The sequence below is a fragment of the Mustela putorius genome, unplaced genomic scaffold (assembly GCF_011764305.1).
Source record: "Mustela putorius furo isolate JIRA1106 unplaced genomic scaffold, ASM1176430v1.1 tig00000174_pilon_pilon_pilon, whole genome shotgun sequence".
NCBI classification, from domain to species: domain Eukaryota; kingdom Metazoa; phylum Chordata; class Mammalia; order Carnivora; family Mustelidae; genus Mustela; species Mustela putorius.
The window spans coordinates 43,175,295-43,202,733 of NW_025421304.1; the positions used below are offsets into that span (position 1 = coordinate 43,175,295).

Sequence of the window (27,439 nt, forward strand, 5' to 3'; positions counted from 1 at the left end):
AGGGAGCAGGAGGGGAGCGCAGGGGTCCTGGGCGGGGCCGAGGGCCTGGGGGCGGAGCCAAGAGGAGCCTGGGGCGGGGCGAGGGGGGGTGAGCAGAGCCTCGCGGGGTCAGGCTTGGGGGCGGAGCTAGCGCCGAGGGGGAGGGTCCAGAGCGACCCGAGGCTCGGCCGGACCCGGTGCCGCTGGGCGGCGGGAAAGAATACGTCGCTGAGTCAGGGTAAGGCCTGGGAACAAAGCTGCGGGGCCGAAGGAGGAGCCGAAGAAGCCAGAGGTCTGCCCGGGGCCGGGGGCGGGGCCAGAGCCGTGCAGACCGGGGGCGGGGCCAGGGCGACAGGGGCGGGACCGAGACTGCAGCGAACCAGAGTCCGCCCGGGGGCGGGCCCGCGGGGCGCGGGGGCGGGGCCTCGGGGGAGGGGCCAGCGCGGCGGGGGCGGGCCGGAGGCGCGGCGCCGGAGACACGCAGGCCCCGCCCCCGCCGTGCAGGCCCCGCCCCCGCCGTGCCGGCCCGCCCGCCAGCCAGCCGGGAGAGCCCCGGCCGAGGCCGCCCGGTTAGCCGCGCGCTGCCCGCAGGTTCCATTGAGAAAAGCCGAGCGGCGGCGGCGGCGGCGGCGGCGGCGGCTGCGCGGGAGCAGAGGAGCCGGCAGCAGCCCGCCGCCCGCCGCCCCCGGCGGTCGGCGCGCCCGCAGCGCAGGGCCTTGCCTCCGGCCTCCGCTGCGGCTCCCGGCCAGGCGTGGCGGGCGGGGGCGCGGGCCGGGGCGGCCGCGGAGCCCGGGGGCCGGGGGCATGAGCCGCCCCGCGGCCCCGCCGCGCCCCCGCCGCCCGCCGCCGCCCGCCAGGGGCTAGAGGCGGCCGCCGGGAGGGCGCGCGGCGTCGGAGACATGTCCAGGAGGAAACAGAGCAACCCCCGGCAGATAAAGCGTGAGTCAAACTTTGCCCGCCCGCCCCGACCCCCGGCGGCCCCCGCCGGCGCGCCCCCGCACGGCCGGCCCGCTGCGCTCGCGGGGCCCGCGACCTTCACCCCGCACCGCGCCCCCCGCGCTGTGCGCCAAGCGCGCGGTAATCTAATCTCCGCCGGCCGGCCGGGCCCCCGCGTCTCGGCTCGGGCACCCGGGGTCCGGCCGGGAGGGGTGTCCGCGCGGGGGGCCGGGAGCGGGGCGGCTGGGGGCGCGGCCCCCTCGCGTCCTGCCCCTCCCCCGCATCCCCGAGATGGTGCGGCGATAAGGCGGCCCCGATCTGGGCTCCGATAAAGTTTAAAATATTCCATTCTGCAAGTCCCATCCTGATAAGATCGCTCTGTCGGGACGGGCTGAAATTGTGATCTTATCTCGCCGCGCGGTTGACTCTCCCAGGCTTTGTATCTAGAGGGAGAAACAGAGAGACCTGGGAGGGAGAGGGGGCACCCGGGCCGCGTGGAAACGCTCGACCAAGCGGCGGGGACCGGCCCGCGCCCACCGGCTCTCCTGCCCGCCCAAGAGCCGCGTGGCTGGGGGGTGGGGGCGGGGGCGGCCACGGCAGTCCGTGCGCTCGGCTCCAGCCGCTCGGACTCCCGCGTCCTGTCGCCGGGGTCCCAAACTCCAGCCTTCCCGGCCTGAGGACAGCCTCCTGGAGGTCCGACCTTACTCTCTGTCCCGGCCAAGGCCGCACGTGTAGCCTCAGCCGGGCAACACCCACCCCCTCAAGCGAGGAGCTACTCCAAGTCAGGGAAGGGGGGCTTCCGGGGACTCGGCCCCAGGTCACGGTCGCCTCTGCGCGTGTCCCAAGTTTGTCGCCTATTCCGGCCCGCGAGCCCCTCCCCAGGGGCCCGCGCGGCCGCTGAGTTCATACTGCCAATGCCCAGTGATAAAGCGCCGCGCACTCCGGGCCGCTGGACTGCGCGGGGAGCGAGAGCGCGCGCGCACAGGAAGCGCCGCTCCCCACCCCACGCCAGTAACTTCGCGCCTCTCGCCCGGGGCCGGAGTACGGGGGTTCCTCCGGGGGTCGCACCTCCCAGGCAGGATGGGAAGCGACGAGGGGAAGCCTCCAGCCCTCTGCCCAGCCCCAGGCACCCGGGCTGCCCACACGACCACTTCCCCAGGATCCCATGTGCGCGCGCCAGGGGGAAGTGTCTACCCCCCAGGTCCTAGACAGGGGGAAAGCAAGCATGAATCTGGGTTCCCGTAACCCACTCCCTCAGTGCGCAAGCGGGACCTGTTTTCCGAAAGTCTCCTTCTATCAAGTCAACTTAAGTATTAAAACCACCCACAGGTCCCGATCTGCGCTCATTCTCTGGTTTCTTTTTCCCCTCCTCCCCTGTGCGCCTCTGTTCGGTCTGTTCTCGTGTGTGCGTGTGTGTATGTGTTTCAGCGTGATGAGAAACACAGATAGCGCGGGCAGGGAGATCTCAGGCTGGGAACCGATCAACAGCGCCGATAAGGCCTCGAGCAGGGCGAGCGCCCGGGCCCACAGGGTCGGCCGAGCGGTGCGCCTTGGGGACAGGAACGCATCAGGCACGCAGAAGACCCCCGCTGCTGGCCCTCTGCGCGGCCAGGATCCGGGCATGGGTGGGGGCGCGGCAGGCGGCACCGGGCACCCTCCCTGCGGCACCCCCGGGCGCCTCCTCCCTCTGGCAGATCTTGGCGCGTTAAGATGCGAGCGCTGATTGTCACCAAGCGGCGGCGCCCGCCCGCCCTCCCTCTGCCCGCGGCGGTGCGTGCGGCCCTCGCAGCTGTGCGCCCGCCGCGCTAGCCTCACCTGCGACCAGGCCGCGGGTGTGGAGGGAAGGGGGCCGGGCGCTTGGGGCCACCGCCCCCTGCGCCCTCACCAGAGCCGGGGCGCAGCTGCCCGCGCCTCTGTGCGCCTTTTGTTCCGCGCGGAGATAGATGTGCCGGGCTGATAAGGCGCGCCACCGATGGCGGAGGCGATAGGCGCTTCCATTTATTAACTTCAAACGTGGGAGCGGGGGAGGGCGAGGCAGGAGCGCGGCCTTGGCCGGCCAGATGGCCGAAACGATAGGCTGGGCCGAGCTGGCTGGGAGCGCGGGGGAGAGCCCAGCTCGGGACCCCCGGCCCGAGGAGCCTTCCTCCCGCCCGGGTCGATGTGAGCTCCGATAAGCGCAGGGCCGGTCGGCCGGATGGCGATCGCCAAGAGCGATAAGAGGCCTTATCTATGGCCACCAGGCCCGGCCGGGTTCGAGGCAACAACAGCGTGGGGGAGTCGTGGCTGGAGGAGTGGGGGCCTCGGACCCGGGCCAGGGCGGAGGCAGGGGGAGCGGGCGTCTGCGACGGGTCGTGTTGTCGAGTTTTCTTCCCAAACATGCTTAATTGCCAAGAAGTTGATCCTCCCTGCGGGTGGTACAGTCCGTCAGAATGAAAGGAAAGTGACTCCGCGCTGGCCCCGAGCTGCGGGGGGGGGGGGGGGGGGGGTCACCCGCGAGTCCTACGGAGATGGTGTGAGATAGCCCGAGGTGGGGTTTGTCACCTCCAGCACCAGAGCTGTTTTCCCCCTTGAAAGGTGCTGGGGTTGGTGTGCATTCCTGGCAGGTTCTCAGTGTAGCCTCCTTGGAGTTTTTTTGAAAAAAAAAAAAATCAAGGTGGATTCTGTTTCCCAGGCTAAGTTTGGGGCGGGGGCTAGTGTGCTGATGGTCTTCGCAGCTGGTCTCCCAGGTCAGGATGGAAGACCTGCCTTGACTCACTCAGCAGAATCTTTATTGAGCACTTGCTGTATGCATGCCCTGGGTCCCAGCCATGTCTTAAGTGGGGGTCATAGGTGGAAGTCCAGTCCGAGATACGTCCCAGAAGGGGGTACCTCCAGCCAGGTCAGCAGTAGCCCCCGAGGCGGGACCTTGGACAATGGGCAGGCTCAGTTTCCAGCTCTGAGAAGTGGGATGGTGATTCCTGGCTGTCGGCAGGGGTGTGAAGGGCTCAGAGATCAGGGACGCCAGGGAAGGGGCGCCACCGTGACGAGGTGAGGCGGGTGGGGCCAGGCCTCAATTTCCCCCTTCTGAAAAATGCTGGCAGGTCCGACTGGTGTTGTCAAGGGGACCTCTTGGCAGGGGGAGGCCCCTTGGAGACCATGAGTTAGATACCCAGTAGAAACCCAGGCCAGCTGGGTGGGGGGCTTCCAGCAGAAGCTGGGGACCTGCCCCTCCCATCCCCCTCCATCAGCCACTGCCTCTCCTGGGAGGGTGGTGCTCCCATGTTCTCCGAGTTTGATTAAGCAAAGTATTGGTGGCCGCAGGATGACTAATTCACTCCGTCCTGCAGGCAAGTGCCGGGCTGCTGGAGAAAGTGCGGGTAGGTGCTGGAGAGCCGGTGAGGCCCGGGGTGGGGGTGGGGGGAGGAAGAGGTGGTCTCTCCTCGAGTATTCGGGAATGTAAGAGGGATTGTCTGCACAAGGCTGTGCACAGTCTCTTCCCAAGTACGGGAGGCATGTGGGGGTCGGCCTGGCCCCACAGGGCCCCCTCACTGGGATGGCAGAGGGGTGAAGAGAGAGGGGACCTGGCCACCTGGCTTGTCCTGATGCAGAACAAGGGGCATTTCACTTGCCTTCCACAGCCTCAGTTTCCCCTCTGTGAAAGACAGGCGTGATGGTGCCTGCCGTCCCGGGGTCAGCAGGGCCGTAAGTCCTGTCCTCCGCTGGCCCTGGGAACACGGGGACTGATTTATGGTGAGCCCAGGGGACAAAGGACCGGAGGCCAGAAGGGCCTTGCCCATGGGTCCCCAGCCCTGAACCTGGACTTGAACGCTCCAGGTGGACCCTGGAGCCCCCCCGTCACCCCGAGGTTGGGTTCTGCCCTGGCTCTAGAGGGCTCTTGGTTTTCCTGCACACCCAGGCCTCAGGCAAGATGAACCGCTCTTTCCTACTCAAGACAGTAACGACGTTAACTGTAGCTAACACTTGAGGTTACATGTTAACTTCACAGAGGTCTTATTCTTACCGCCTTTCCGTCTGGGGAAACCGAGCTTAAGTTTCTCCCCCAAAGAAGCGGCAGAGCCAGAGCTGGAATGCAGGCGGCCCTCCCGGAGCTCTGGACCAGCGCGCCTGTGAGCATCACCTTGTCAGACAAGCATTCCTCTTGTCTGTCCGCCCCCAGGCGGATCCGGCTTCACTCTCTGCGTCTGTGAAATGGGCCTCTGGGAGCCGAGCTGCTCTGGGTCCTTCTCTAGCCCAGCCCTGGCCGAATCTCCGAGGGCCTCCTTACCGAGACGCTGCTACGCAGGGGTGCTCCCTGGGGAGACTAGCCGGCCCTGCCGGAGGGCCTGAGCCCTGTCCGAGCCCGGCCTGCCCAGCCAGCCCCTCCCTGCGGGTCGCTGGGAGCCCAGCGTGGCACCAGCCCCACCAGGGATTTAAATGGGTCAGTTGGGGAAGAAAGGAGGAGGGAATGTGATGCCATTAATTGTGCCCCTTATCTTCTGTTTCTATGCCAACCAGACGCTCCTGGGGCTTGACGGGCTCGTGAATAATATCCCAGCCGGTCTGTCTGCCATCGACGGGCCTCCTCCTGGAGGCAGCTGTTGCCCGCTGATTGGTATCGCCAAGCGCAGGGGCCTGGGCCTGCGCCTGCACTCCGGCTTCTGCCCACCCAGCCAGGATACCCCTGGAGCTGCCCCAGGGTCCCTGTTCCCATTTCACAGGAGGAGAAACTGAGGCCACAGCCATGTGTTTACTCTCTGGACCTTGTCTGCTGCTCCCCGTTTGGCAGGAGTAGCCTGGGGTGCACGGGCTTCCAGAAGTGGGCCCAGTAACCCCTGCAGACGGAGCTGACCTCCACATGGACCTCCTGGCCCGCTGTGCTCTAGCTGAGAGGGGAGGATTTCTCTCTGGCATGTTTCAGTCCTAGCCCCAGGGCCTTTGCACAGGCAGCCCAGATCTCTGCTACCTGGGAGTGGATCTGTCCTGTCCCCACATAGTGGGCTTTCCAGAACTCTGTCACATAAACGACCTAATGAATACACAGTGTGAAATGGTTGTAGGACTATGGGCAAGGCCCTCCCGAGTGGGCCTCGGTTGACCCATCTGCAAAATAGGGGTGATGACATTGCCGGTCCCTGAGCACAGCGCTGAGAATCCCAGGGAAATTCACATCGTCTGAGACAATGCCACTCCTGCCTCCCCTCCTTCCTGGCTGAGTGACCTCAGCGAGTGTCTTTCGCTCCCAGTGCCAGTTTTCTCCCCTGCAGAATGGGTATAACACGGTGCCTTCTCCTGTGGCTGTGCCCAGGGCCCAAGTAGGATTGGGGGATGCTGGGGGTGCCTAATGAGAATTTGGAGCACAGCCAGCACCCCAGCTCAGGACGGGAGCCTGGGCTGTTTGCTGCTCAATGACATTTTGCTCCCACGCACCCTGGACGGAGGACAGAGACCCTATCTCCTGGGACCCGGGGGCTTGTATCCCCACCCTGTCCCTACACAGGGCGCAGAGGCTCTGTGCTCTGGGCCTGGGCTGCCCTCATCTCCAGAGTGGGAGGTCACCGCACAGGAGCCATTGCTTGGCCTTGGGTCCTGACCTCACCATGACCCTGAGGACAAATGACTTCTTGGATCTCAGTTCCCACTTTTGAAGCAAGAGCCTAATAGCACCACCTCCTTCCTGGGGTCGTTATGCGAGTCGGTGTGAGATCGCCAGTGCCAGCTGTGAAGTATGGTCCCAAGGTCACGTCCTTGGTGGATGCTGCCGCCTTGGTCGTTGCTTGTTGCTCTACTGAGATTTTGCCGGGAGCCTAGAGGACTGGACACTTCACGCAGCGGAGTCCTGTCTCTGGCCTCCCTGCTCCTGCCCTCAGGTGTCACTTTCTGCGGGGACGGGACGTGTGGGCGGGGTGTCCTGATGTGCCACACCCGGGCTGGGCCGACCCCACACCCTCTCAGTCCTGCTCCTGCCCAAGGGTCTTACCTGCCATTATGACTGGCAGCATCATGGGTTCACCCATCTTACAGGTGAGAACACTGAGGCCCTGGGGGACTGGGATGCGCTGGAGGCTGCAGGATGGAAGCTGGATCTGTGGACCCCGGTGGTGGGCAGAGCTTCTCTGGGGTGCACTGGCTTGCCGCTCAGGCCACCTGTCCCAGGACCTCTCTAGCCCACTCTGCCCCTCGTCCTTCTCCCTCTCCCAAGGACCCGTGTTTGGGGGAAGGCAGTGTCCCCGCTGGGTCAGGAATGTGGCAGCTGACCTTGGGCCTGAGCTGGGTGAGGGCGATAAGCCAGCCCCTCCCCTCCACCTCCCGCTCCTCGTGTCTGCCTCCCCTAGACCAGAGACTGTGCACTCCCAGAGCCCGGCTTTCCCCGGCTGTAGAAGAGGAGAGAGGGTGCTGGGGTTCCACTTCCAGGAGCCCGAGCATGGGCAGAGCTCAGACCAGCCCTGGTGCTCCTGGATCCTTCTGTCCAGGCGCTGCAGTGGAGACAGAGACCCAGACAGCCAGCCGCTGCTAGCTCCCATCTGCTAAGTGCTTTGCAGGCATCCCTCCTCTGGTTCTCCTGGACGCCTGCTAAGGTTGGGGTTTTCAACCCATTGTCCACACAGAGAAGTGGAGGACCAGAGGGTAGGTGGTTACACCAGGGTCACCCAGCACATGAGCAGTATAGAAACAGGTTTGAGGAGGGGCTCTACAGAAGGCTAGGGGTCTGTGTCCTGGGCCTCCCAGAAATCGTAGGCAGGCTGCTTCCCGGGAAGGAGGAGATGGCCACCGTGTGGGCTCTGATCATGGGTGCCTCCAGGAGCTTCCCTGTGGGCGGCTGCAGCCAAGGACAGGCCAGAATCCTGGGGTCCAGGATAAGACTGCAGAGACAAAGGAGTTGCCCTGGCTTCCCGAGGCTCAGTCTTCGCCTTCGCAAGACGGGATGTTATATAAGGACGCCAGGCTGGGCCCTGAGGGCGCCTAGACCTCCGGCAAGTCCCCAAGCCTCAGTTTCCCCCATGAAGTGGAGCATTGATTCTGACAGCTCGGGGCGGGGAGGCTAGGACCTGGTGTAGGAGGTGGCTGGGTTCAGAGCTGCGGAGCCAGTGGGGTTGTGTGACAATTCGAGTGGAGAGCACAGAGGGTTGTCTGTCTTCTCAGTCCCCCGGGCCTGCTTCCCACCAGTTCTTCTTGGTGTCCGTCTCAAGCCCGCCAGCTTTCCCGGTCTACCCTGGGTGCCTGCACCTGTCACAGGGCTCCTGCCTCAGTGTCCCTTTTCTCCATCAAGCCTCCACCCTCTGCAAGTCAGACCCAGAGAGCAGGAGCGGAAGAGGGCTTAGGGCCTGGTGGTCATGGCTCCATCCTGCAGCGGGCCCTCTGCTGGGGACAGGGCCTTGCGGGCAGTGGTGGGGCTGTCCTGGGCTCTCTCAGTGCCTGGGGAGGGCTTGGCGGCTGCCCAGGCATCAGGCGCTGGGACGACCGAGACCCAAGAGAAGGCCTCGGCTCAGAGCCTCAGGCAGCTGCAGGACTTCACGTGGCCTCCCCCACAGTGCAGACCCAGCTTGTCTGGGCCCCCGTGCACCGCCCCCCTCGTCCTGCCGTGAAGCTGGGTTTGCCGGGCCTAGGTCCCCTGAGCACTTACTGAGCCCCCTTCTCTGCCTTTCCTCCATCCCCCGCTGAGGGGCGCTGAGCGGCTAACCCCGTGCACAGAGGGAACGGAGTCGGAGTCTCCGTGGGTTTTCAGGTGGAGGCCCCCCCGGAGCTGCCGCCCGAGCTCCCCGCCCTGGGGAGGCGAGAGGATGGCTGCAGCAGTGGTTCCCCGGAGAAGGGCTCTCCTGGCTTTCCGCTGGCCCCGCAGCACTCGTGCTCGAGTCCAGGAAACTGAGGCCTTCCTGCGGTTCTGGGCAGTGTCCAGCTGTGGTCTGCAGGCTGTTTCTCACTGACCGTATGACCTTGGGCGAGTCCCTTCCCTGCTCTGTGCCCAGGTGGCTGCTGCCCTGCCCTCAAGCTGCAGGAGAGGAACCAGAGCCCCGGTCAACCCCGTCTATACCCGGGGCAGTTCCTAGGGCCCTTGGAGTCAGATGGGGAGCTCCGTGCAGGGGCCGGGCCACAGGGGAGACTCTTGCCCCACAGCTCAGATGCCCCTCTGAGCACTCAGTCCTCGCAGGGTGGGAATGCGTGGACTTGGGGTCTCTTCTTTTGAATGAACAGAAGCGTTCCACTTATGGCCTGTTGGGGTGTCCCATGCAGGAGGGCTGAGGGCAGTGGGAGGCCCTTTCACTTTTGAGGGGTGCAGTGAGTGTACCCCAGGTGGCCAAGGGGCCACGAAGCCAAGCCTCAGGTCAGGACCTGCAGGGGAGAGAGGCCACAAGGGTGTCTTCACCCTGCTGGCTTTGTCACTGAGGTTTCTGGCTCCTGGGGCTTAGAGCCTGGAAAAGGCCCCAAAAAGGGGCCACCTGGCAGGAGGGCATGCTGTTCCCATCATCTCCCGCCACCACGCTCTGTCCCTTCATGGGCCTGGCACAGCTCAGGAAGACCTGGGACCCCTGGGACCCTGAGCTAGTTTCCTGCCTCAGTTTCCCCTCCTGTGCCTCATGCCCATGCCCGGCCCTGCCCAAACCAGACATTTTTCCCAGAGTACAGAGAGACTCCCGACAGTCACCGTGGTGGCCTTCTGGTCAGGGGGGCACCCAGGCCCTCAGGGGCCCCAGCCAGGCCAGCTTTCCCCCCTCCCTCCTGGCTTTGCCCGCCGGACTCCAGCCCTCCCGGAACTGTCTGCCGGCCGGGCCTCTGGCAGGCGCAGGTTTCAGCTCCTGTGATAACTCGGAAAGTTGAACTGGCCCCATTACCGCGCTGAGATGGTTGGCGAGATACGGCCTTGATAATGGGGGAGATACGGCGTCTCCGTGGCCAATAGCCCAGCCTCTCCGCCCATTAACATTCCCTACCAGCGATCCGTTCCCGCCGCCTATCTCCTCCGTTTCCACTCCTCCCGCAGATAAGAATGGAAATTCTGACTTCATAGCTCACTGATTAAAGTGTCTGGATTTCTTGATAATACACAGATAAATTATGTTTTTGAAAAAGGAGGTAGGGAGGAGGGTGGGGCTGGGGAGGGCCCTGGGGGGAGCCCTTGGCCGTCCCCGCCAGCCTCTCCTGGCCGCCAGCCTCTCCTGGCCCCCCGGGCCGGCCGTGAACCTCAGCCCGTCCGACCTGCCCCTCACAGGCCTCTGTACCGCCGCAGTATCCCGGGGCCCGGCCAGGGAGGGGAGGGCTTGGGCGTCCACTCAGAACAGCAGCAGCGGGAGGAGGAGCCACGTTGGAAGGGAGGGGTCCCCTGGCCTGAGGGGTGAACCTCATGGGGACACGGCGTGGGGGACAAGGATTCAAGGTGCCCCACTACAGCTGGGAGTCTGCCCCGGCCGCCCGGGCTCTAACTCCAGGTGTGTGTGCACCTCAGTTCCGTCCTCTGTCCACTGGGCCCCAGGGCAGGGTCTATGCTGTCCCCGGGGAACCCGGACCCGTACCTGGTCACACAGTGCGTGCCCAGCGGATGCAGGGACTGCACAGAGCTCCGATGGGGAGGGGCTTCCGTCCCCCCCCCTTCCCTGGCCCGCCGGCCCCCCTGCCACTTGTGACAGTCGGCACCCCGATTGGGACGACGGTGCCATCTCTGCGTCTGTCTGGATAAAGCCGCCTCCTTCAGCTGATCCGAGATCCTGCGGTGATGGCAGTGCGATTAGCAGCGATTAGGGCCCAGCGTGTGGCTAATCCCCCTGCTGAGGGACAGGCGCGGCAGCCACGTGGAGGCCAGGCACCCGCAGCTGTGCCAGAGGGGACACCGAGGCCTGGGGGGGCGCGTCCCCCCCCCCCGTGTGTGCCTGGGGCTCCCCCCAGGTGTGGCCTTGCACGTCATTGTTCCCCTTCCCTGTAGTTCTTTTTTAAGTGACTCTCAAGACACGACATTTCTCTGTGATCCCAGAGGCAAGAGGCCTGAGTGGACAGTCAGCAGTGTTTCCGACGTGATCTAGGATGCCACGGTCCCAGCAGTCCTCATGGTGGACGTCGTCAGCTCGTAGCTCGGTTCACTGAGCGCCTTCTGTATGCCAGGCCTGGGCTTGACTTGTGATACCTTGTCGAGTCCCAGCAGCCCTGGAAAGGCGCCACCTCTGATCTCATTTCTTCTCAGAAGAGGACTCGAGGGGCAGAGAGGTTGAGCAACTCACCCAAGGTCACACAGCACAGAAGGAAGCAAGGTCTGGGTCTCCATCATAGCCGGAGGTTCTGGCGGTGGTCGTAGCCGTAGCCCCCTCCCCTAAGGCGTCTGCTCCCTCCACTTAGGGAGAAAGGCCCAGGCACAGAGCGTGAGGGAGCGCTTGGGACCATGCAGACCTGTCTGAAGTCAGGAGATGATGGGGTACCCCACTCCTGCTTATCTTGGGTGTCATTTCATCTGCCCCCAGAAAATAGGTTCCTTTGGTGATAAAATTGGTTTCTTTCTGTCTTTTGGGTTTTGTTTTGTTTTGTTTTGTTTCATTATTCTAAAGGAAGTCAGCTATTTCCAGTAAAATGTTTGCATACGTGGGGGAGGAAGACAAGCATAATCTGGGGTGACCAAGGTTCAAATTCTGCCCCTTGGGTGGGTAGCCTGGGCAAGTGACTTAGTGTCCCTGGATGCCAGTTTCCTCATCTGGCATAATCATAATTCTGGCCAGCTATGTGTAGTGGGGCCCTGTCCTCCAGGGGCGTGTGCAGGGGTTGGGGTCTGCAGGGCTGGGGCTGCCTCCCCACGCCCTCCCTGTCTGCTGCACACCACCTGTGAATCCCGCCAGCATTCTTCCTGCACTGACTTTGGCAAATAGCTCCAAGGTGCAAAGGTGTGAGCCCCCGCCCCCATTACACAGTGCTGTGGAGGGTTCTAGAATATTTATCCTGCGGCCTCGGCAGTGTGGCTTCCAGAGGGTCTACGGGGTCTCGCCTGCCCCCTCCTGCTGTGGCTCACAGGCACAGCCTTGTTGCAAGACTCAAGTTTCTGCATCTATAAAATGGGCTGAAGATGCTAAGGCCAGCCCCAGAGACCTAGGGCAGCAATGTCTCCCTGTCCTGCCCAGCTATGCCCACAGGGCCTCACAGGCCTTCTGGAGAGCGGGACTCCATGCGCAGGCTCCAGGCCACTAGCCTCTGGGCCTCCCTGCCCTCCTCATTGCCCCTTGGGGCCCTTCTGTGGAGCCACAGGGTAGAGGTGCAGCTGCGTTCCCTCTGTTGTGTGCACTGCCCTTGGGAACCCCACGCTTCTGGTGGGGAGCTTGGGGGCCTGGGCTCAGGGCGTGGGACACAGCAGGAGGGATCTGAGACAGGGTGGCCTCCACCCCTCGGTTCCCTGGCTTGGGGGCCGGGGGTGGGCTGTGCTCCCCGCTCCTCCCCCCCCCACCGAAAAGAAAAGGGAACTCTGATAAAAGGCGCTAGTCCCGCGGGGTGGCGGAGCCTCTATCGCCCTATCTATCTGCCTGCTCGCTCCGGCCGGTGTGCGGCTTCCCTTATCTCACCCCTCCAAAATGCCAGGAACAAAAGCCTGTGCACACTCACACTCACCCCCGAGAGCCCACCGCCCCGCAGTTCATGGGGAACGGGATGCCACTGGGGGGGGGGGGGTGTCCGCTTAAAATCATCATCGTCTGCATCATTGTTTTGCGAAGGAAACCAAAAAATAACCCTCCCTGGGGAGACGCGGCTCTAAATAATCTGACCCCCAAGAGGCCCTCCCTGCAGGGAAGGAACCTGGCCTTGGGATGAGGGGCGAGGTCCCAGCTGTGCTGCTGCCGTCCTGGTTATGTGACCTTGGGTCAGTGCCTTTCCCCCTCTGAGTCACTCCTAACGGGCGGGAGTGGGGGGGTGCGGGGGAGTCCGAGGATTTAACGGAGCTTTAGAGGAAAAGGAAGAGCATGCACTATAACCAAAGCCCTCCCCATGTGGCAGGTGGCCATTTTGTGTCCCCACTTGAGCCCGGGGCAGGTTATCCAGAGGTTGGCAGCCCCAGAATCTGCTCGCTCAGAGGCCAGCGCCCGGCCCCCTCCAGCGCCCCTAGCCCGGCCCCCCCAGAGCCCAGCGCACCCCCACCCCCCACCCCGCAGCGCCGGGCGCGCGCCCCAGCCTGGCCCCCCAGAGCCCAGCCCAGCCCCCCACAACTTCTCCCCAGGCCCCGCCCCGCGTCCCGGGAACGGAGGTCCTAATCTTCACGCCTGCCGCCAATGGAAACGGACATGCAAATGAGCAGGAGTGAGGCCTGGGGATTGGCTGAGCTCCATGTGTGAGGCGGGGCCTCTAATGGGGGGCGGGGCTCTGGAGCAGCCCTTAGTTTATGGAATGGGGGACACTGCTTTGCGTGGACCTTGACCCCGTAATGGAAATTCCCCCCAGCTCTGGATGGGCCAGCCTTTCTGGGACCTTGCTTCTGGGGCCATCCGTTTGCCCAGGTGCATGGAGATGGACAGTTTGGCCTCTGTATGACCTCTTTCTGATCCTCAGACCCAGACCCCCACAGCCTGAATTAGGGGGCCAGGACTTGGGTGTTCCCGAGGTCAGCCCTGCCAGTTCTGACTCCCAGATGGGAACATTGAGTTCAAAAATGGGGTGGGGCAGCTCAAAGCCGGCCAGCTCCCCCTCCCTGTGTCTGGGGCACCTCCAGACTCTGCACGCTTTCCCCCGTTTCTGCCCCCACCCCCACCCCCCGTGAGTTTTATCCAGGATCTCACACTGCTAGGCTCACTGTACCCCCAGGCGGGGATGGGGCCATGGTATCATTTTAATGAGTGAGAGTCCCGACCCGTTGTCCAAGCCTCCTTTCCTGTTAGTAAAATGGGGCAGTCCGGTCTGTCTGCCTCTCAGGGCACTTTCTGTGTACTCTGATGGGCACCATCTGCTCCTGGGCCTCAGTTTCCCCATCCACACAATGAGGGCTCAAACAGGAGTTTCTCAGGGGGTTTCTTAGTCTATCTGTGGCTAGGCTATGTTCTAGAAACTTGGGGTCTTTCAGATGTTCCGTTTTCAAAAACTTACATAACAGGAGACCGTGTCTGCATGAAGTACTCAAGAAGCTTTGGGGGATTCTCATTGTGTTCAAAGTCGCTCTGCACCCCATGGATTGTCTTGGCAGAGAGATGGGGGCCCGGCTAGGCCCAGCTGGCCCAGAGCCTGGCCAGGGGCTCCCCCAGTTCCACAGCACCTGCCGGACTCCATGACCCAAAAACCAGTCACAGGCGTGGGCGTTTTGTAAAAATGCGTAAGTGGAAAATAGCAGAGGGGCAAGGAGGGGCCAGGTTCGAGCTGAGATCTAAGGGGAGGAAATAGGAGGGGGCTGTCGGACCAGAACCAGACGGACATCTTCACACCCTCTTAAAACAGGGTGACAGTGCCTCCCAGGCCATGGAGTGAGAGGCATTCGGTGCTCAAGAGGGAAAGGACAACTCCTAGGCCCTGTCCCCGGGGAGGGGTCTGGCAGTGCTGGCCTCAGAGTATGTCCCCAAGGGGCCTTCATTCTAGAGCAGCTCTGTCTCCCCAGGACAGCTCAGGGCATACAGTAGGTGCTTAGTAAATACTTCCTCAACTGATTTCAAAATCTCCCCACCCTGGCCTCTGTCCCAGGAAAGCACAGCAAACCCAAGGGAAAAAGGAAACTGGAAGGAAAGTCAGTGCCTCCAGGGAGCACTGTCATAGCCAGAGGGGTAGAGCCCAGGGAGCTGGGGTCATTACCAGCAGGCGGGGAGGACCCGTTCCCTGCAGCAGGGGTGAGGCTCACTTCCTTGGAGGCTGGGTACCTGGAACAGGAACAGCAGTCTGACTTCTGGGCGTCCTTATGTGTTCAGGCTTCCAAACTTGGCTGAGTCCCTGGTGTGCCTGGTCCTCGTTCAGGATCCCTGTGACCCTCACGGGGACTCCGTCCCTGCCCCCATAATGCCCCAGGCTGCTGGGGAACAGAGAGGGAACAACAGAAATGAACCCTAAGGACAGAGGGGCCCCCTGGAGCTGGGACACTAGGGTTGTGGAAGGTGAGGTGGCCGGCGTTCAGCAGAGACGGATGGTGGTGTCAGGGGCCGGGGAGAGCAGTGTTGGCAGAGGGAGCCGCAGAGGCAAAAGCTCTGAGCAGGCAATGAGCCACCACAGGGTTGGGAGGGGGCATGACAGCCCCCACCAGGTGCCGACCAGCTGGGTCAGGTCTCAGCTCAAATGCCAGCGCTGCCCCCAGGACAGGCACTGCCTTCCTCTGTGCCCTCAGCAGCCATGTCACTGGCAGGCCCAGGATGTGGGGTAGGACACAGGAACTGCCAGGCTCCTCCCCTCCCTCCTCCTCCTCATGGACCAGACTTTTCCTCTCCACGTACTTTATCCTGGCAGGTGGCTTTGAGAACTCCAGATGCTAGCAGGGCCCTTGACCCGCCAGCAGCCAGAAGGTTTGGTTCCAAAGCTGTAATGTCCAGGCCCCGAGATAACCATCATCGCCGTGGCTCTCATTCACCCTAAAGGGGTCAAGACCACAGGCTCTGGAGCTGCACAGCATGGCTGCAGACCCCTTGGGCCAGTCACCAAGACCCCCAAGCCTCAGCCCCCACCTGAAAGATCCAGGAGGCCAAGCGCTAACTGGCAGCCAGAGGTTTGCCTAGGACCGAGCAGTCATGGGATGGGTCAGTGCCCGTGGCCTCCCTCCCAGCCTCGACGCAGCCCCTAGCATCCCCCAGCCCACCAAAGTGGTGGGGAAGGCACGTCACTGTGGAGGGCTGTGCACATGGCTAGGACATGCGTCTCTGAGTCCCCTAGGGCAGGAACAGGCACTTACGGAGTGCATGACACCGGGCTGCAGACCTGCCCCCCACTATGATGAAAGATCCCAAAAGAAACTGTCCCCCTTGAGCACCCATTCCCCATGCCATCCCCTGTCTTGCCTTCTTTCCTTGGCCCCTGGCTGCCTCTGCTCTCTCTAGAAACTTGAGGCTGACTTTCGGGTCCAGGAAACAGGCACGGGGGCCGCCTGGCAGGGTTTGGGCCCAGGAGGGTCCCCCTCCAGTTTCCGTGACCCTATGGCTCTCTCTGGCCCTGGTGGGGACAGTGGGTTCACGGGGCCAGGAGGTGTGGCTCAGCCCTGCAGTCTCTGGCTCCCCGCGGCACCCTCCACCCCTCTCTGTGCAGAGGGAGCCCGTTAGAGTTGCTGCGGGGAACCTGGGTCCGCCCAGCAGGGAAAAAGACTAGCCCAGAGGCCCCAGCTCCTTCCTCCCCGCATGGCATCCGCCAGGGGCTGGGGACACAGCCCGAGAGTACTGGTCTGCCCGGCCTGGGCGTGCCCCCTGCTTCTGACCCAGAGAGCAGCAGGGCAGCCTGGCCCGGAGGAGGGGCCGCGGCGCCCCGGCAGGAATGCGGTCCCCAACCGCGGGCCAGGAGGGCCCAGAGCCCGCACCTCGGGGCAGCGGGCGTGCAGCGGGCCCGGCGGTGAGGCGGGGGTCTGCGGCCCAGCGCGCCGCGCCCACGCCAACCCCCGACGGCAGGGAGGGTCCCGACACCCCCGGCCCCGGCCCCGGCCCCTTCCGGGAAGCAGTGCGCTGCATCGCGCGGACGCGCGGCCCGGCCCCCGCGGCCATCCGTCAGCCCTTATCGGCGCATCGGCAGAATCAGTGCGCGGCCCGCGGCGCCCTTCGGCGGGCGCGACTTCCCTGTCCCCGCCCCGCGCCGCGCCCGCCTCCTGCCCGGGCGGGCCGCGGTCTCTGCCCGGCCACGTGGTGCGCGCCCCGCCCAGGGGAGTCCGCGCTCGGCGCTGGCCGCGGCAATCTCGGGTAATCTATCAGCGGCTATCGGGCCCATCGGAGGGCCGGGAGCGGCCGGGCCCGGGGATGGCGCCAAGCCCTCGCGGAGATAAAGCCTCCGAGTTCGGCGGTGATGAATGCTGAGGCGGTGCAGGCCGCGGATAGGATGTGGACTTGGCAGCCCGCGGCTCCGGCTGAAACCAATCTCTCCCTCTCGGCCGGCCGGGCTTTCCCAGGCCCGCTCCCCTTCCCTGCCTCGCCTGGCCCGGCCCCTGCCCCTGGGGACCGGGCGGGGGTCTGGCCCACTGGCCCTGGACCCGGCCCTGCAGGGAGAAGCGCCAGGCCGGAGACAGGGGAGGGTCCTGAGGGAGGCCAAGGAGGTGGCACCCGGCTGGGGGGCCGGGCTGCGTGTCCCACAGCCCAGAGCCCATCTTGCTTCCCGCTGTCGGAGAATGAAACCCTGTGCAACGAGAGCCCCATGCCTGTCCACACCCACCCCTCGCTGCCCCGAACGCGGCCACGGCGGGGCCTCCGCCCTGGCCGTTCCCTCTGCCTGGGCCATCTTGCGGTCACCGTGTAAGCAGCATCTCCTGTGGCGAGAAGCCACCCAGGCCCGTCCTCCCCACCGTTCCGCACCCCGCACCCCAGTCCTTGCACGTCGTGGTGTGGGGGGAGGCTCCCTGCTGCCCGGGCCCTCTGGCACCCCTGGCGCGTGGTCACCGATCCCATGAGCACCTGCTGGGTGTCAGACGCCGTCCCAGGCACAGCCAGGGAGCCCGCTAACCCAGCGAACACCCTGTGGGCATGTGGGCAGCCGTGGGGTCAGCAGAGCCAGGCAGGGGTGGGAGCTCAGGCCAGGACGGCCCCTCCCGGAGCGAGATGGCTGCTCAGTGGCCCCAGTAAGGTTTGGCTTCCACGCTGGGAGAGATGGGGAGCCGGGAGGCAGAGGGGTAGAGGGCAGGTGAGGCCGTGGGGGGGGGTGTGAGTCAGGAGACGGGTGTGTCGTCAGAGTCCGTGCTGAAGCCCCAGAGGAAGGAGCTGGGGAAGCTGACTGGCCGGGTGTGGGAAGGGTGAGGCTTGGAGAGGGGGTGGCCGCAGGTGAGAGGAGCCTGGGGCCCCACAAGGCCGTCTTCGCCCGCTCTCGGTTACTGCCGCGGCCCCAACGCGACATGGGGACACAGGGACGCAGTTGTTGGCCCTTCCCACTTCACCTGCCTGCCGTCTGCCACCGAGGGGAAGGGTTTATGTTGTCCGGGGGCATGGGACGGTGAGTTCTGGTCATCATTGCCAGCCCGCCCGAGGGGCTGTGGGGAGGAGCCCTGGGAGGCACCATCAGGGGCCACGGGGGCCGGGGGGCCACTCCTGTACAGAGCCCCGGACCCTGAGCGGCTCCCGGGAAGGTCGAGGGTGGGGGGCAGGTGAAGGTCTGCCCTGGGACGGCCCACACAGCTCCGGGCCCCACCGGTCTTGCAGTAATGCTGCTTGGAAAGCTGGACCACCGTTAAAGGATGACTTCCTGTGTAGGAATCGCGTCTCAGTGAAATACTTCCAGCGTGTTCAGAGCTGAAGTAGGTCATACGACACTCATTCATTAGACGTGGTCTGTGCCCCCGAGAGTGTGGGGCCCTGCTTGGCACCGTCGTCGGCACCGCCATGTTCTTTCTTGACGCGGGGGGCACTTCCTTGCCCTCGGCCAGCCCAGAGTGTGTCTGGACAGCGGCCGGTCACCCTCCTGCAGCCCGGCTTACCTTGGACAGCACCCTGCCACCCGCGCCACCCCCACCACCTGCGCAAGCATGGTCTGACTGCTTGCTGGCCTCCCGAGGCCACGGGTGTTGGGGTCTGGCTCGCAGACGGACAGCAGAGCAGGTGAACCGACAGTCCGTTATACACAGCCCTAATGGGGACTCCCTGAGGCGGCGGTGCAGGGGCAACCCTGAGAGGCAGAGCCTCTAGGACCCAGATGTCTGCGAGAGGCGTAGTGAGGTTCCCGCCGCGGGGACATGCGAGTCCCCGGCCGCCCAGCTCCCCTGCCGCCGGCGGCCCACTCAGCCAGTCAGGGGGCAGAGCCAGTCTGGGAGGGCACGGGGGGCAAAGGTTCAGATACCGCTGTCCCCACTGGGCCAGGGTGCCCGCACAAGTAAGCCAAGATTATCTCACCAACATCCTCTTGTGGTTCGCCCCGGGCTGTCAGCGGGGACTGACCAGGGTTGAAGAAGCCACCGGTGGGGCCACAGCAGAGGCCTATGGGCCCCTCCCAGCCCGAGCCCCTCGAGGCCCCTGGGGCAGCTGGGCAGCTTCCCTCCCCGCCCGAGCCAGGGAGCAGAGCACCTGCAGATGCGCAGAAGCCCCTCGAAGGCCGGTCTGTGTGGGAAGAGCCTGCTGAGGTCCGAGGGCTGAGGAGGCCCTCAGCAGGCAGGAGGGGCAGCCTGGGGAAGGCGCCGCGGCTGGTGGGGGTGGGCAGTCGTGGGCCTCTTCAGGCCATGGTGGGCTACGGACCAGGGGTGCGGTGGACCCCCCCAGGAGAGCCAGGCTCCGCGCAGTGTGTGCACCGGGCCTCCCCAGAGCTCCATCTCCCTCCTGTGGGTGCCTGCATCCCTCCTGGGGAGCCCCCACCCCTCTGAGGCTGTAAGCTCCTGGGAGGCAGTGGGCCAGGACCCTGCCTCTGTTCTAAATGTTTGAGAAGCTGTGTTAAGTTTTCCATTAAATGGACTCCTCCCCCCACGCCTTTGTAGCTTCTACTGAGGTCTAGAACCTGCCCCCCGCCCCCCACTGCCCCGTGCCCACCTGTCACCCTCCACGCCCACCCATCGGCGGCATGAGCCCGGCCACATGTCTGGGGCTGCTGTGCATTGGGCCCTGGGGCTCTGGGGTGTGGGGACACCCTGGCCCTTCAGCAGTGCCACCCCCTCCACTCCTCCTGGGCCTGCCCGACCCCCAGCCCTGCTCAGCACCCCCTTCTTCCATCTTGCTTCTCTCCATCCACCTCAGCCTGGGAATCAGCTCAGCTGCTCGTCAGGACCTGAGTCCTGGGCCCCAAGGGTCTTGGGGGTGCAGCCAGTGGGCCAGGGCGGGGCCAGAGCAGCCAGCTGCCCTGGCGTCCTGTGCCTCAGTGTCCTTGTCTGGCAAACACCTGCTGGGTTAGAGACTCTCGTCCCCAGGAGTCCCACTCGCCAGGGCTCAGGGAAGCACTCCCCAGAGGTCACACTGCCTGCTGCCAACACCCCTGTCTGCCTGGGGGACCTGGGCCCCTGGGATGCTGGCCATGGTCCCCAGTCACCCAGAGTTCCCCTAGCAAGGCCCCCTCGTGGGGAGCAGGGCTGTCCCCACCGTGGCCTGAGCTGCCCCGCGGTTCCCCTGGTGGGAAAGTCGGAATCTGTTGCAATTTTCCCTCTGTTATCAGGGCCTTATCTGGCCACTGTGTGCCGCCCAGAGGCCAGGGTCTCTCTCCTGGCAGCGCCGCACCCCCACCCGCCCCGGGCCCAGTGCCGCCAGCCTGCCCGCCAGCCGCCCAGGGCCAGCGAGACAGGAAGCCAAGGCCTTCTGCCTGCACTGTCCCCGGCCAGGCCTCAACCTGGTCCGCCACCCTGCCCCCCTCAGAAGCCAGGTGTGCCGCCCCCTGGAGAGCTGAGACACTCACAACAGTTGTAATAATAACCTGTCTGTGCTCAGTACCTTGCTGAACTCTGACCCCGGCCCTGCTTTCCACAAGGAAACCAGGCTCCGGGAGGTGTGGCCGGCACAGCCTGCACGGCACAGCCTGCCTCCTGCCTGGAAGGCTTCTGCCTGGCCCCAGCTGCAGGCCATCCCCTGTCCCCGTCCGGATCACCAGCAGTGTCGCCTCCTCTAGGAGCCCTTCCCTGACTGACACGTGCACCTCTCCTTCTAGCAGTGTGTTTCTGGGTTTTTCACTCTGCTTTCTTGTGGGGTGTGTCCTGGTTGCTCTGGGGTTCCGGAGCCTGGGGCAGAGTCTGGCCCTCTGTGCACCCAGGAAAGGCTGGACAAGTTAATGAACGCGGGGCCTAGGAGGGGGGCCGGAGAGAGCGGGGTGGGGGGGGAGGATGAGCCCCAGGATGAGGACACCCCAGCAGAAGGGCAGGGCCCGTGGCCCGTCACTGGCCACCCCACCCCCAGGGCAGGGGGCCTGCCTTCAAAATCCAACCCAGACGCAGGAGGGGCCTCTGTCTTCTCTGTAAATGGGGCAGAAGGGCCTTACCAGAGAGGCGTAAAGGACCCACATCACGGGCGGGCACAGGGAGAGACTCACACTGGGGTCAGGCCCTGAGCTGGGCGGGGGCTCGAGGGGACTCGGCCCCGGTTCTTTCACATAATGTGTTCAGTGGTTTCGGGTGTGGGCGCAGTCCCCTTCCCTCAATACGGGCACAGTCTTTGGGACCAGCAGGAGGCCCGGGGCCTCGGGACTCCCCATCCAGTGCTCAGAGACACCCTCACCAACTCTGCCCGACCAGTCTGCCTCGGGAGCAGAGTCTGGGGAGATTTTGTCCCCTCTGCAGAGACCAGCTCCCCGTCCCCACCCGCTGCCTGGCCATCAGAGCCAGGAGGGGCCCTTCGTCCTGTGGCTCGGGAGGATCCCGCCACACAGAGCCTGTCTCCGTAATTCAGTCTTAAAGCATGAAGAACGGGAGTTGATGAAATTCTGCTATCAGCGCCCAGCCAATATGCAAACTATCTCGCCCCCAATCAAATAGCTATTATGTTTTCATTTCCATTTCCACGTCCGGCTTAATGAGTAGGAGACGGATCGGTGCGGGGCGTCTGCTCGCCGTGATAACTGAGGGGCTCCGGGCAGCGAGGGCAGCGCTGCGACCGCCATCATCACCGCAGATGCCCCCAGACGGGGTCCAGCCGTGGGCATTGGCCTCTGCCACCGGCGTCCCCCCTCGACCCGGGCGGGGGGGGGGCGGTGAAGGCAGGCACAGGGGCACCCAGGTGCAGAAGAGGGCTTCCCCGGAGCCAGCGTCTGCAAGGCTGGCACGTCTGGGGAGGGTCCTGCCCTGAACACCCCCACCACTGCTTCCTCTCGGGGGCTATGGGCAGGTCATTTCACTTTGCCAGGCCTCAGTTTACTCATCTGCTAAGTGGGTGTGAGTTCTGGGTGGTGCTGAGAGACTAGTAGGAAACCGGCCCATCCTGACCGGCTCCGGCTGCCCAGCCCCCACCCCACCCCTCTGCGGTCCACACGGCCTTCCCCCACCACTGTGCACGCTGGGCCACCGAGCAGCGGCGGTTAAGGGAGAGCATTGTAAGATGCTGAGCACAGGGCTGGTGTCTGGCAACGACAGGGGCCGCGCCATCCCCACCCCCTCCCCCAGGCCCTGCTGTGCGTCGAGTGGGGACAGGTCATGACGGAGGGGCGTACTCACTACTCCCCTCACCCTGTGACGGAGGAGCACTTGTGGTTTCCAAGCACAGAAAGGTCGAGTAACCGGCCTGAGGTCATGCAGCACGGACATCTGCTGTGTACGGATTGGCCTGACTGAGCTCTTGGGGTCTTTGGCCACAGAGCGTCCCCCAGGGGCCCGGGGAGCTCATTCCCGGCACAGGGCTGCTGGAGATGCAGCAGCACCCTGATGTGTGGCCAGCGGAGGAGCCCTCCTCCCCAAGCCCCCAGCAGAGTGGGACCCAGGTGCCCCGCCCAGGACTGCAGGTGCCCCAGGGGGCGGGATGGCCCATTCTCGGGGTGCCGAGGCAGGCACAATGCAGCCTTGGCTGTGACACAGCGGCTCAAGGGCTGGGAGCACTTTGCTGGTCGGCGGCTGTCTGTAGCACTATCAGCCCGGCTTTAATTGTGCTGGAACTGAATTAGCGGCATTAGAATCAACTGCGGCAGCCTGGCCGCCTCTTTCTTCACGCTCCTTGTCACGCCTTTGTGCGGCGCGGGGGCCTTTGTTCTCCCATAAACGGGCCTGCCGCAAGCTTGGGGCCTCCCTGGGTGGCTGAGGCCACCTGAGCAGGGCCCTGACAGTCAGAGCTGCGTTCCTGGGTCAGGCATGGGTGGGGAGGGCCGCGTCAGCTCCGCCCCGAGAGCAGGTGGCTTCGTACCCGGTCACCAGAGCAGGCGACTGAGGCCCCAAGGTCCTGTGGCCATTCAGCTACACAACATCCCCTTAGAGCTCTAATGAGCTGTGGGAGGCCCACGCATGTCTCAGGCTGACCCCAGAGGCCTTCGTGCTGCCCGGCGACGGGAGCCACGCTGTGGCCACAGGGACCGGCGGCACCTGCTCGGGACCAGCCCCACAGGCTGGGCAGCTCGAGGCCAGCCTCCCCAACAGCCTCTGGTTCCCTGCCCAGATGCATGCCCGGGGAGGTCACAGCAGCCGTCCCAGGGGCACAAGCTGGACCAGTCTGGGCTGTGCCCGGTCCACGTCAGGCTCGCCTGTCCACGCAGGCACATCAACAAGCGAGCACGAGACTTGGCCTGGGACTGGTTCTGTGCGGTCTCAGCCTGGCCACAGGGGCATGAGCACCTGTCCGTCTCCTGTAATTACGGCTCCAGGGCATCCGGGGGAGGCCGGGGCTCAGGTCTGGAGCTGGAGTCCAGACGGCCCGTAAATACCTCTGCCTGGGGCTCTCTGTGGCTCCCCGGTGCCTCTGGGATGAGGGTCCACTCCTCGCCTGGCCTCTCTCCAGCCTCGAAGCGGAGCTCTGTCCGGTCCCGCGGCCCTCCATCCGGAGCCGTATTCCCAGCGGTCTGTCACCTCCGACCTCTGCTGGTGGCATCTCCCCTCCCTCACGGCTCTTAGAATCTGTTGTTTCCTGTTTGGGGCCCGTCCGTGGTTCTTTGACCGTCTCCCCAGCAGGCCTGGAAGTCCCCCCCAGAGTCCAGATGTCCCGGGCACCTCTGCCTCCTGGAGCGGTGTCCGCCCCAGATGTCTGCGGGAGGCAGGAAGGGCGTCCGCCCTGACGGGAACACTCGGTTTTCCTTACTAGAGCTGGCCGCCGTCTGCCAGTGACCAGGGGTTTGAGCTGAAAGGCAAACAGAAGACCAGCTTGCCCACCGCGTTGCCCCATGGAGATTGCTAGACTGGGGAAGTCAGGCTGGAGCCTCGTGTCTCCATTGCTCCCTCTGTCATAGCCTCCCTGGACTGCAGCCATGAGCCCACTTCTGTGGCTCGCAGTGGACCCCGGCTTGGGCCACCAGGTTTCACCCCTGGGGGAGCACAGCAAAGGAGGGAGTGAGGAAGGGCACCACGAAGACGACTAGGAGTTTGGGGACAAGCCGTTGAAACGGGGCAGATTTTGGTCTCTCTCTGTTTTCTGGGGAGAAGGCCCTGGCTTTCATCAGATCCCGGCAGTGTTCATGATGTACAAAAGGTCACAGAGGTATGAATCCTGGTCGGATCTCCGTCAGCTGCTGCTTGCTCGCCTCCAGGGATGGGGAGCTCAGCCCCTGAAAGCGGGCCCTTCTGTCCCGCATGCCTCTGTCCCCGAAGCCCCATCCTGCCCCATCAGGAGCTCCCGACGCCTGGATTTGTAGACGTCATGACTTCCAGCTGTTTCTTCTTGCTCAGTTTCTGAGCAACAGGAGGGCCTGGCTGCTGTGGGGTTGGCACCCTGGGCCCAGAAGAGCTCCCCACCTACTCCTGAGTGGGCTGAGTAGGGAGGGGGTGTCTGTGAGTCAGGACCCTGCCCTGTGGCCATGCCCTGATGACTGGGGTCGGGGGGCAGGACAGGCGGCTGGAGGAGCAATTTGGGAAGGTGACTGGGCCGGGAGGCAGACCCAGTGCCAGCACCGGTCTCGGGGGCTTAGGGCCCAGACAGAGACAGCCAGAAGGGGCCTGGGGAGACGGAGGGCAGGCTAAGGAGGGACACCTGCTCACCAGTGTTCCCTCTGTCCGCCCCCCTGGACGCCCTGGTCTGACCTCGGGGACGGAGGGTTCTGCCCAGACTGGCACGAGGGACACCCCTGGTGTGTGTGTGGCTTCCCCCCTCCCCCACGAAGTCTCTGGGCCCTCGGTCCACCTTCTCAGCCGCAGGGATCTCTGTGGAGGACCCCTGCAAGAAGATGGGATTGGAATCAGGTGCTGCGGACCTGAGGCCCTTAAGTCCCAGAGGCCTAACTGCCGGCACCTGTGCCCTCCCCCACCTGTGCCCCATCAAGCACGGGCTCCCAAAGCCCGGTTTTCCCTGCGCTTCCTGGACGCCACGCATGGGGCCCACCCTCACGAAGCTGCCAGACCGCGGCGCCTGAGTGTGAGGGGCTCCTCCAGGCACCCGCTCTGGGCCCGGGAGAGAGTCACCCCCGTCTGTGGGGCTGCACACACGCACTGCGGCTGCGCGAACCCCCAGAGAGGCCTGGCGAGGGTGAGGTGAGGGCTGTGGTCCGTGCGACCCCCAGAAGCCCCCTGAACCAGAAGGGGCGGCGCGTCTGCTCCCACAGCTTGGAGCAGAGTGGAGGGGAGACCCAGGGAGGTCCCAGCCCAAGGGGGTCTGGGGGGGGTCTCAGGCCCAAGGGGCTGAGAGGTTGCAGGGCGGAGGGGTGGTGGGAATGCGGCGGTGGGAATGCGGCGGTGACCCCGGACGTTGGAACTGTTGCCAGCACTGGGGTTGATCCCAGGGCGAGGTGCACACGGGTCTCGGGGTGCCACTCATGGCCCCTGGCCTTGTGGGGTGGCGGAGCCTGTGCCCTCTGCCCGGGAGGGGGTCTGGAGGCCAGGGGCCATCGCCCCACAGCACCTCACGATTCCCTTTGGGCTGTGTCCGCAGGTTCCCTTGGAGACGTGGAGGCTGCAGAGGAGGCTCAGGCCATGGATGGCACCCGCCTCCCAGAGCCAGAGGCCGGAGTGCCGGAGCCGGAGCCGGAGCCCGAGCCCCCGACCCCTTCCAGTCCAGGTGAGTCGGGCAGTGGGTGCGCTGGAGGCCGGGGTCCCACAGCCCGCGCAGTCCCTCCCCTTCCCACGCCCACCCCTGTGAAGCGCACCTTGAGCCGGCTGGTGTCTGTGGGCCCGTGGCTGGGGCTGCTGGCCGGCAGGGCCCTGACCCCCAGGGCCTGGAGGGGCGGGCGCAGGACACATGTGCACCCTCAGCGTCGGGAGGGCCTTGGGAGTCTGGCCCCCCCTGGTTACAGATGAGGAGACAAAGGCGTCGTTGGGGAAGGTCTAGCCCAGGCTTGGACCGGGAGTCCTGGGCTCGAGTGACCTCGAGAAAATCTCCGCTGACCCTCTGTGGGATGGGGGCAGGGAGGCCTCAGCACATAGCAGGTTCTCCTGCTATGGCCCTTTACCCCGTTTTACAGACGAGGGAGTGAGGCCCAGAGAGGTTAAGGGACTTGTCCAGGGTCACACAGCCTGTAAACACCCGAGTAATGATCTGATCATCCCAGACCTGGCTTCAGGGTGATCGCCCCTCTTACAAAGCCTGCTTCCCCCAGGCCCATCCCATGTCTGGAACCTTTCCTTGGACCCTCTTGGTGGCAGTTTCCGGGGTGGGGGTGGGGGTGGTGTTGGAGAGAGACCCAGGGGTGAATCAGCCTGACACAGGGAAGCCTGCTCTCTGGACAGGTCCCCAGCGGGCCTCCTAGTGAGGACAGGCTCTCGAGCTAGCCGTACCCCCAGACACCCCAGGAGGAGAGGCCCCCCTGCGCTGGAGCCGTGGGGGGAGGCCAGACCTCACCCTTGTTTTCCTGAGGAGGAAACTTGGCTTGGGGGCTGCCCGTCCTGAGCGTGACTCGCCTCTCCCTGCCTCCCCACTGCTGCCTGAGGCCGAGCTCTTACCGCCAGTCAGGGCCGTGCGGCTCTGGTCACACGGGCCCGAGTGACCCCCAGGCCGTAGTCTGATGGGAAGGATACTGTCCCAGGCTGGACCCTTTGGAAGGCCATGAGTGAGGCCGGCAGCATGGTGGGGCGAAGGAGAGATTGGGCAGAGCCTGAAAGGGTGCACAGAGAGGGGCGTGCCTGCCAGGGCAGAGCCAGGAGGGCACTGGCCAGGGGCCAGCAGAGGTCCCAGGCCCACCAAGCTCACTGTGGACCCCCCCCAACTGGCCCCCGGCGTTTCCCAGTCTCAGTGCCTCCGTGCCCCGCCCCCTGGGATGACCACAGGCCCGGAGCCCAGCGAGCCTCGTCCTCGGAGACCTGCTGGCCCCAGTGTCCCTTTCCGCAGCAGCAGGCTCACTGGGAGCAGGGGCCGCGGCTCCCCACCCAGGGACAGTGGCTGGGGAGCCGCGTCGTGTTCATTGCTGTTACCTCTGCCGCCCGCCTTCTCTTCCTGGCGGCTCGAGGTGCAGCCGGTGTGCCCCCCGGCCCTTCCCCGGGGCCCGTGCCCCTGCCCTGCCTGAGCCTCAGTTTCTACATCTGTGTCTGGGCGGCCAGGGCGGCAGGAGCACGCGAGGGGCCCCCTTATCGCCCCGCAATCATCACTGCTGTTGGGCACTGTGTGCCGCCGGGGGCATCCGGAGCTGCCAAAGGGCAAGTGCCTGTTGCTGGTGGACTTCGACCGGGTGGTTTTCCCGGGGAGCCAGCCCTTATCTGATCTGCTCCTCGCTGGGGCTGCGCGCAGGGGGGGCGGGGCCCGGGAAGGAGCTGGAAAAAGCAGCCGGGGTTGCACCTGGCACAGTCCGTGGTGATAACGCGGCGATGGACGAGATAAGGCGATGGGAGGGGTGGGCTCGCTCGGCTCCCGCGCCGTGGCTGGAGCTCAAACGCCAGCCACGTTGATTTATAGCCAAAAATAATAGGACTTTTATACTGTGTGATTGATTTATTTGATGTTAATCACGGCCCTTATCTTGGGTATTAATAATCTGCCGGGCGCATGACGTC

The 27,439-nt window shown here is 64.8% G+C and overlaps 1 protein-coding gene across 3 annotated transcripts in view; it reads left to right on the forward strand.

Annotated features, from left to right (window-relative positions):
* Window positions 1-516: 516 nt before the first annotated feature.
* ZFPM1 (zinc finger protein, FOG family member 1) overlaps window positions 517-27,439 on the forward strand; it is a 64,346-nt gene continuing 37,423 nt past the window's right edge. For 2 of the 3 annotated variants that reach the window (XM_045076418.1, XM_045076420.1), the window contains exons 1-2: window positions 517-918; window positions 25,389-25,514. In XM_045076418.1, coding sequence (XP_044932353.1) covers window positions 879-918; window positions 25,389-25,514 — 166 coding nt within the window. In that variant the 5' untranslated portion in view covers window positions 517-878. Of the gene's footprint in view, window positions 919-24,810; window positions 24,992-25,388; window positions 25,515-27,439 lie in introns of those variants that run through there. The other variant, XM_045076419.1, reaches the window with a different exon arrangement.